Source organism: Nicotiana attenuata, unplaced genomic scaffold, assembly GCF_001879085.1.
Source record: "Nicotiana attenuata strain UT unplaced genomic scaffold, NIATTr2, whole genome shotgun sequence".
NCBI lineage: Eukaryota > Viridiplantae > Streptophyta > Magnoliopsida > Solanales > Solanaceae > Nicotiana > Nicotiana attenuata.
In genome coordinates, this window is record NW_017674535.1 from 21845 (window position 1) to 32105 (window position 10261).

The window sequence follows — 10261 nt, forward strand, 5'->3', positions numbered from 1 at the left end:
ATATATATATATATATATATATATATATATATATATATATATATATANTTAAATATTTGCGTTAGATGTATTTTCAGCTACTTTAATACTTTAAGATATATATATATATATATATATATAAAACTGGCTCTTGCTTGCATATTGTCATTGTCCTTATAAGTCCATATGTCGTTACATAAAAATATTACAGATGGCAATGGGGCGGGGCGGGTGTGGGGCAGGTTTGGACTAAACCCGCAAAACTTTCAACCCGCCTCGCCCCGCCCTACATAACAAATTTGTTATTTTCAACCTGCCCCGCCTAGCATCCGCAAAACCCGCCTCGCCCCGTCCCGCATAAATTATTTTTCTTTTTTCTTTCATTTTCTTATTTAACTAAGACAAATAAGTTAAACAATTGGTTATTCTGTAAAGTGGAGATATTATTAGTTACATTACTAATATACTAATAAAATTGAAGAGTGGTTTCAAAATATATTCTGAGCCTCATATTAGTTATTCTGCACTTACTAATATTCTGTAGTTGCAAAATACATAGTAATACTAGTATAAAAGAAAAACAAAATCCACGACTTTGTTATCCAAGAATTATCAATTCAATTTTTACAATCTGGAAAAAAAATTATCATACACTGAATTAATATAATTGGGTCTAGCAAAAATTTGGTTGATAATCCCACCAAATAACACAAAAAAACAGAAACAGAGAAAACAGTTTATTAGAAATAGACAAACAAAATTGGGTGAAGCATTTTAATATTAATAAGAGCAAAAAAGGGAGCAGATTGCTTTAATGGTTTCAACCCACAAACCGCACCACCCGCTTGAAATTTTTACAAAAAGGCAGTAACTGGTTTAATATGACATCCGTGTCGATTAAAAATACCTTATTTTTCTATCTTTTCTTTTCAGAGTGTTTTATCTTTCTTTTTTTTTCTTTGCTTTCCCTTTTGATGGATAGTCAATGACTGCTGGTTGGAGAATGTTTATTTGTTTTGAAATTAGAGCTATATTATAGGGAGAAATTCAAAAATAGCCAGATTTACAACTGGTCGTTCAAAAATAGCTCAATTTCAAAAGTAATCGAAATTTAGCCACTTTTTATGTAAAGATAAATCTGAGCGAAAACACTGTTCAAAATTCGAAAAATACGCCAGTATATTATGCTGGAGTTCCAGCAAGTATACTCGTCCAGCATAATATACTGGAGTTTGGAGCACCTGTGCTCCAGTCTCCAGTATATTATACTGGAGCCAGCAAAGTATACCGGTCCAGCATAATATGCTGGAGTTCATACACAGGTGCACCGAACTCCACTATATTATGTTGGACCGGTCTCTGTTGCAACAAAATAGTGGCTATTTTTCATTGACTTGGTAAACGCTGGCTATTTTTGAATGACCAGTCCGAAAACTGGCTATACCGTGCTATTTTGACTATATTATACCCCTCATATGGAGCACCAAAAAATTCTCTTATTCTGTGTAGTAACTAGTAACTGAGTACTTCGATGTGTTGATTAATGGTCAGAGATATCTTAAAATCATTAGTTCATTACCAAACAAAGCAATTTATCCATAGTAGCTCCATGTTAAAGTGAAAATTATGTCACTCAATCATAATTAAGTGATAAATGTGCATATGAATGACACGTCTTGTATTTATTGGTTTGGTTTCGATATATTATAGGTGCCGTTAAATTTCTTCAGGCATTAGTTTTTCACAGGCTGCTTAACTTATTTATTTTTATCCGTTTCAGGCGACTGTCCTTGACATAGTTTGAACTATAAATATAGTATATTCCCCAGCATATGTTAATCATAAAATCGATTTCAATCAAGATGAAAATAGTCAGATGATCCTCCTGCCTGTTTCTGGATTTTGATCTGCTACTCTATCTGAAAGATGCAAAAGATTTTGTGTATAGCTATTAAAATGGGAGTACAACTTGTTTAGCTTTTCCTGGCCATCTTTGTGAATGATAAGCATGGTAAAATCAAAATTCTTATAATACAACAATATCATTATTGACGATGTTCTACTGGTTGAAATCAAGCAGGCACAAATTAACATCTACAGAAATTTTGCAAGTTGAGAGACAGCGGCAGAAGAAATGACACCTCGAGAATGAAGAGCACCAAACTAACTCAACAGGCGAAATGCCAACATCACATTGTTACCACAATTCTGCAAACCTAGTTCTGAAAACAAATTTGCAAATGTGACTAGAGTAGATGACCAATCAGCTGAGTGTGGAAGCACATGAATATACAAAAGTTATGTTGCCCCAGCTATCAAATAATAGGATCTCGACTATATCATTGGCTGCAGCAATCATCTCGTGAGATACTAGAAGAATATACCCAACATTTGTCCGGTTCTAATTTTGTCCAATAGTTTGGGGGCAAAGGGTGGAGTTAGCTTCTGATAAAGGCACTCTGCAGAAGCCAAAAATCTCGATATGAATCCAAGAATCACAAGCACAAAATGGAGATAAAGTGACTGCATGCATTTACACAGCTAGCACGGAGGACAATAGTTCAAAGGAACAGTAAAAGAGGACTCCAACAAGCAGCAACACAATCGAGAGTACCCCCTATGAAGAAGTGCAGTTGCTGTTACAGGCAGGAAGCAGTCTTTCAGTTTAAGAATGGCTTAGCATGAATTATCTAAACATCATTATGCTTCATCAGTTTGGAACCCTGTTTCAATTTTGGCCATATCTTATGAATCGAGCAAAATCACTGATGAGGGCAAGGAGAATTGAATTGATGACTTCCACGTGACCATAAGTTATCTTTTTATCAGACGCCCAACCAAACAGGTCATCAAGAAACTTGACCTTGAGTAAGTCCAGATATTCCAAATTTAACTTCTAGAATGTGCAGAGTGATAAGAAACAATGAATGCCAAAAGTGATGAGTAACTATAGAAACTTACATCCCGAAGAACCACCTTAGGAGGAATCTGCTCATTCTTCAGCTAGCAACTCAAATTATCCTGAAAAGAAATTACAAACTTGATAAAACTGTCAGAAATATGCATCAGAGATAAAACTGTGCCAAACATATGCATCATCTAGAGATTTAAAAACAGATAAAGCAGACTAGTAACTTCCATATCTCAAGTGGCTCGAGCCTAACTTGTTTAATACTCAATATCTTGCCATTCAAAATCTGCAGTCAGTTGCAAGAATGTAGCTTTCTAGAGTATACTGGTGTGTATACAATTCATAATGAGACCTCAAATACTGATTACCACTTTCGACCCACGACAATGCAAGCAAATGTGCAACATTTTATATACATAACAACACGTCAATGCAGTGAATGAAATATGTCTACTCATACTCAGAACCTCCTAATACAGGGAATGGGACCAAAAAGAACTTAAAAGAGGGACATCTGAGAGCAATTCAGGAATCAAAAAAAATTAATACTAGGAGAAACAACCTTTTCCTGGGCTATTGTTTCTAAAACAGCTTTAATTAACTGATTAGATGTATTCTGGGAATGGAAAAATAGACTAATTAGAATATCCAAAACAGATGCCAACTATAGAACCTATTTGTGGGTACAAAAAGAGGGGGAGAGAGACTTGCACTGACATTTCTCCTGCCCAATAACAAAAACTACCAGAGCTAATCAACGAGTGCATATAAAGAGCACATTAGACAACCAAGACAATACTTACATCATTTAGAGGTTGAACCCGCAAAGTAGAATTAACTAGCATAAAGGCAGAGGACAGAAGTCAAAACTGGGAAAAATAACTAGAAAATAAAATGAGAAGATTTGACTGCTAATGTTCAAACTCGTTGCAAGATCCTTGCATGGTTCATAACACTACAAAGATAGCCTGTTTGGCTTACCCCCTAAAAGGAACTATTTGATCTGTACAAACTTTAACCAATTGTGAATCCCACCCCCTAAAAATCTACACTCACAAACTGACTGACAAAAACACCATCCTGGATATCAGGAACAATCACATACATTAATGACAGGGGACTTTGCAAAGATCATCTTCAGTGGAGAATTCTGAGTCAGCTTTGTCAAGGAGTAAATATTGTAATCCATTTCTCCCCTTAGACCAAAAATAGCAGCACTTTCTTCAAGCACTACAAAGAGAATCTCATGGCACCATTGAAAGTACTTCCAGCAACATTTTGTCTAAGAAACAGTTCGCCCATAACAGACAGATGCAAGGTAAAGATTCTTTGCCCATTTCTCCTGCAGACAGCAATATACACAGTTAGCTTATGAAATAGTAGGCACACACACAGAGATGTGGTTTTCAACGAAGAAAATTAGACAATTGGTTCAACAACCACCTTGACATGAGTGCTGGGAAAAGCAGAGGTACGAAGCGTCTCTTGCGTTTCATCAGTAGGTTTCCTTCTTGGTATACTTAGAACAAAAGCAACTTGATCCCATGTAGCTGCAGTCGCTGTGATACGATAACCAGCATCCCATCTCTTATGGATCCCTTCACTAGGATACAGAAAATCCAATTCCACTGTCTAATAATTCATAGAAGCACATGAATACTCGATTCAGAATTAGGACTATGATGCACATACCCATACATAAAAAGGAAAGAAAACGTTTAAACCTGATCAGAAAACCCAGATCCGCGAGACATAACAATTGCCCATCTACTTCCAGCAGTTGCCATGGCAGTGACATAGAAACCCTCCTTCCATTTTTTGTTTATCCACTTAAATGGAAAGGACTCGCTGACTTTGTAAGACTGCTGAAGATACTGGGTACCTGATATAAACCGCAAAATTAAATTTATCCACTCTAATTCACAGAACCACAGAAGAAACGCATGTATAGCAAGTCACTGAAGTTCCTCTAACCCTTTGACATGACAACTAAGGAGCTCCCGTTGCTAGCTCCTGCTACAGCACTAATATAATAGTTCCTCTCCCATTGCTCCATAATCCATTCCTATATTCAAACAGAAGCACATAGGATTAATCAAAAACTCTATATCAGTAAAAAATTTGAACCACATCTGAATCATGCAAGAGTTTAACAGATATAGCATATTAAATATGGAAATATGCAACATATATTTATATATTATGCTTCAAGATTGATCACATTCAGTGATAGATAAAAGACCTTGTGAAGAAAATAAGGTGATAATTTGTAAACTTGAGCACTAAATCCAGTCCCTGCATCCATGATTAGGGCCCACAAGTTCGAACAGGAGGCCACACTGCTGATAAACAGTCCATCCTCATTTCCTTTGTCAATATGCTGAGATAGCCTCTCATCAGCAACGTTATAGTGATACCTGCAACCCAGTGTTATAGTCACTTTACTTTTCACAAGCCTTAAGCGAACAAATTTTGGGCAAAAGAGTACAACCTTTGCTTCATGGGACGACGACCATTGTAAACACTAATCCACTGTGTTGCAGGCATTCCCATTCGCACCTTCTTCTTTGGTTGTTCATCATCATCTTCTTGCACTGTCAGTCTGCCTCTCTTCTGTCCGACTAGATATATAAGCTACATAGATCAGAAACGTGTTAGAGAAATCTAGCTTCCGTCAGTGATTCAACTTCAGGAGTAGCCTGGAATTAACGAAACATGCAAACTACCTTCTGTGCACCATCAGTGTTAATTGGCCTAATGTCTGGATTTGGACCTACTATTCCATCAAATAAGGAGATATATTTAGCATAGTTGGGCTCCTCATCAAATTTCAGGTTCACAACATACTCCACAAAGTGTCTAAATGGAGCCGGGCAGAGACAGCAAAGAGTTTCTGGAGAAGTTGCCATCTTTTTCTTACAGACAAGGAAACCTTTATTATCACCCTAGTCCACAAATTTTCATTATCAGAGGATAGGAGAATCCATAGTAACAAAATACTGGTATTTAGTAGAGAAAATGCATACCTGGTAACCCTGCCACGGCAACTTGGCTCGGAGAAGGAAAATGAGTGTGTAAGCAAGAGATTCTAGATCATCCCTCCGGCTTCCAGTCCGCCCAAGGTGAGCATGCACACTAGCATACCTTACAGTTCCTCTGAAGCAATAGTTTTCTAACTAGTTATTGAATGCAGAATCTAAATGCAAAATATATAGGACACCAAATATAAAGAAAAAACAAGTCGAACTGTTGATTATTGTACCTAAAGACATCAGGTCGCTGATCGTATTCAACATGTAGACCAGTTGAAGTGTCACGCCACCTTGTTGCTGCAGTATTCAAACGGCAAAAGAACAGACATTGTATTAATAGAGGAAAATGAAGATATCAAATGTAGATCAAGATTCATATACATTTTCTTTCTAGATAAGTTCCAATGAATATTATACCTAATCCAAGGTCAACCAGAAACAATTTTTTCTCGTCAGGAGTCCCAGGTGGCCCAAGAAGAAAGTTCTCAGGTTTTACATCCCCATGCACATACCTGCAAAAAAAAACAGCAGCCAGAATGACAAGACTTACTTCAGAACCAAAAAACACTGTTACTTTCCGTGAAATACTGAAATTTTTGCACCATTGTGAACACTCAACAAGATCACGTCGAGTATGGTAAAAGTAGTTCAGCACTTTGTGGATGCATAGACTTCAACACATAAATAAATGTAGTTAGAGAAACCTTTTATTCTTATGATTCATAGTTGATGACATCTACTTGTTATGACAAGACAACTTGATCTCTTCTATAACAACCAAACAACAATCCTCTGTTCAGAGCCAAGCTCCATAGATCTAGGCTATATCACAATTACACAGAACTTATAATCTCTAAAATAGAACACAGCTATCCAGACGAAGTAAGAAAACAGTCATTAACATTAGAAAGATATACTTACCCTCTAGAGTGCAACTTCTCTAATATTGAGATAGCTTCAATGGCAATGCATGCTACCATTTCAGTAGACATCCTGAAATTGGCAACATTACAGATCCAAACTTAAGAGTTTGGAGGAACAAGCATATGATATCAAAAGATAGCTCCTGAGTACAGATAATGGAAAATAGATCTCACGTATGGGAATTGTTGTTCCAGACATCCCATAAACTAGGACCAAGCATATCCATGACCTGCAATATTATAGAATATCAGTAATCTTAGTGGAGATTTGAAATGAAATGCAACTTGAAACAAGAATAAAGTAACTCAACTACATAAAGAGATCACGTACCATAATGTAGAAATCACCTTGACGTCCCTTATAATGAACACGTGGTATACCATGACTACCACCAAGGGCACTAGGGGAAAAAAAGCAAATGGCATGAATTGTTAAGATAATGTTATATCAGGTATCAATACTCGGAATAAAAAACGTACAGATATAATGATAAAATAAACTGAAGACTTACTTGTAGACCTGCCACTCATAAGGTGGTCCATAGTTACAACCTTTGCTACTTCTGTGCTCAAATTTTAAGGCAACCTAGAACCAGAAACGGACAGTATGATCAATTTGGACATCAAAGAGAGTCCTCTCCAACATATTCAGCAGAAAAGGCAAATAAATGCAAAAAGTAATGTTCCACCTCTACGGCTCCAGCGCCAGTTCGTTCATGAGGATTTGTTATATTTACACGACGACCTACATACACTTGACCAAATCCTCCTTTACCAAGCTTCTTCTCAATCCTATAAGTTGGTGATCCGCCAACCTGGACCTGTTACCCGCACAAGGAAAATAGTAAATTCAACAACTCAAATTGAATCCTTCAATTAGAAACTACAAGGAAAATTTGAACAAAAAGGCAAGAATAGCAGCAACAAAATCCTCCATGCTGACAGCATTATGAAAAATCGGGATTCTGTCCCATACAGGAGCACATATTCTTATCAGTCACAAAAGCACATTTATCCTAACAATCAACATTAATAATGACAAGCTTAACAGCATATACAGTTATCCTAACAATCATCATTAATAGTAACAGCATACTTTTTTTTCTTATCGTGGTACCCTCTTTTAAAGGAACTAGCTCAATAGCATAATTCTCATCAGAGAATCTATATTTGCATAGCTTAATTGACAAGAGAAACTAAGTAAATGCCTACCATGTTAGAGATAACAAGGCAAGTAAAGAAACAACTCGCAGATAGCACTCACGCGTCCTTTCAATCCGTTCCCTCAAAAAGACCTCAAAAAGAAAAAAGAAAACAACTTTTCATTCAAGAAAACAGGTGACAGAAAAGCAAAACAATCACAAATAAAAGAAGAGAGAAGCTACTCTGGTTTATGTAACTGTGTGTACTAAAACACCTAAAAGACTGAAGCTTTCCAACTTCATGCTCTAAATTATGCACAAAATTCATCACCCATTTTAGATGATGAGAAAAACAACCTTAGTTTCACAGCAACCAAAAACCTCCTACATCACATCCTCATCACTTAAGCATATCACTTAAAATTACCAACAAGAAAAAAAAGAGAAAAAAAATAATTTAATATAACCTAAGAGACATCTGATTCTTCATATGTTGCCAAAATGAATACTCTATTTGCCTAACTATTTAGGAAAAAGAGTTCGTTTTTGCAAGCTCAATCTTCGAGACTGTGGCAAAACAGTTTATTTGAGAAGCTTTTACCCAAAAATAACTCTTCTTGAAGATTTTCATACTCAATTTTCAAAAATGAAAATTGCAGAAAACATTTCTAAAGGATTGCTTAAAGCACGCTTAAGACTTAGAGCTCGGAGAAGCCCAGGTTGTGCACTTCACATCCCTTAATCGTTGCTTTAGTGTAGGCTTCAAGGTGCTAAGGCGTGTGGGACCTTCACCAACGAGTTCCTATCTTTAAGAGCACATCATATAGCTATAACTTAAATATAGTTTTTAAATTCTTTTGTCCAAACAACTATGTTTGTGTTTACAATTACATTTTTCTGCATTATATTTCTTATTTTTTGTTTTTTCTTCATTGGCATTTTTCTGTGCCCATGCTTTGATTGCGCTTTGAGCTTAAAGCTCCAACAAACTTTCGTGTTCTTTTGGCTTTATGCTTTTGACAACTTTGTTAGCAAAACTATCAAAAGCACGTTTCCTAAAAACTGTTTTTGCAAAAAAAAAAAAAAAAAATCAAACAAAACCACTATATATAATTAGTATCACAATCAAATGGACCTAAATGAAGCAAAATGAATAGAGTATTAAGAATTCATATTATCCACCGCAAGTGGCTCTGGTTATTAGAACACCGTACCCTTTCAGGCAATGGAGGTGTGTTGCCTTCATCCTCCGCGCCTCCTCCCAAAGCTTTATTTCCACTTCCTCCGCCACTCTCATACTCATCCATTTCCTCGCTCTCCTTTTCCTCTTCACCAGTTCTCTGCGACGACACTGTTTTCTTCACAACAACATCATTTTCAACTGCCACAGCATGCACGACGTCGTTTTGCTTCTTCTTCCCTCGCTCTTTAGGCGGCGCGTGTGGTGGTGCGTTAGGAGCAGCCGGTTGAACGTCGTTTTTCTTCTTCCTCCCTCGCCTTGTCGGCAGCGCGTGCGGTTCGTCGTTCGGTGACGGCGCGTGTTGTGGTGCGTTAGTAGCAATCGGTTTTTGACGGCCTCTGCGCACTGCGCTACGCAGTTGAGGCATAACGATCATCCATCAACTTGTTGATAACCCTAAATCGACCTTCACAGACGACTTCCAGAATCTTCTACAGGCAAATTCGGAGTTTTTGAAAATCGGAGGACATGTAAGCCCGAGAAATGTAGTGTGTGTGTGCGTGAATTAGGGTTCTGGATCAGTTAATATCTCTGTGGAGGAAAATGAAAAGTAAAAATGGCTCCACAACGGAAGTGGGTCTATATCCAGACAGAGATGGAGAAGAAAGACAAAGCAATTCTCTTTGTTTCCTTATTTGATTTTTGTAAATTGTAATTTAATTAAATATAAAAACATACATTTAATTATATAAACTCCACGGTGAAAACGTGTCCATTCAAGTCTGAATTAAACTAGTACTTACTAGTACTAGTATTCCAACTTATTATACTTTTGTTTAAGATCAAGCACCAAGTATTTTTTTTTTTTTTTTTTTACTTCGTGGGCGTTTGGATGTAAGAATTATAAAATATAGGAAAAGGCCACAAGAAAAAAGTGAAAATATTATTTAAAAATTAGAATTGTGTTTAGATATAAATATAATTTTGGACTATTTTTAAATTTTTGTGAGTGAACTGAAGTAAAAACTTTGAAAAATAGCTTTTTTACATTTTTAAAAATTACAAAATTTATCTTTAAGTGAAAATTAAAAAAT

General features: G+C 36.4%; 1 protein-coding gene across 3 annotated transcripts; it reads right to left on the minus strand.

The window, feature by feature from the left end:
- Window positions 1-2128: 2128 nt before the first annotated feature.
- On the minus strand, window positions 2129-9866 carry LOC109218842 (casein kinase 1-like protein HD16). 3 transcript variants are annotated; one of them, XM_019383239.1, is made up of 18 exons: window positions 9202-9866; window positions 7535-7666; window positions 7358-7431; window positions 7177-7246; window positions 7020-7075; window positions 6844-6915; window positions 6340-6434; window positions 6153-6219; window positions 5917-6046; window positions 5617-5835; window positions 5382-5524; window positions 5133-5307; window positions 4865-4955; window positions 4615-4772; window positions 4334-4522; window positions 3996-4232; window positions 2941-3000; window positions 2129-2438 (listed from the first exon to the last, which is right to left on the minus strand). In XM_019383239.1, the coding sequence occupies exons 1-16, from the start codon at window positions 9601-9603 to the stop codon at window positions 4173-4175; spliced, it is 2133 nt and encodes a 710-aa protein (XP_019238784.1). In that variant the 5' UTR covers window positions 9604-9866; the 3' UTR covers window positions 2129-2438; window positions 2941-3000; window positions 3996-4172. The 3 variants fall into 3 exon arrangements, with proteins under 3 accessions (XP_019238784.1, XP_019238783.1, XP_019238785.1); XM_019383238.1 differs by having other exon boundaries at window positions 3694-4232; XM_019383240.1 differs by lacking the exon at window positions 2129-2438 and adding an exon at window positions 2451-2615.
- Window positions 9867-10261: the final 395 nt, after the last annotated feature.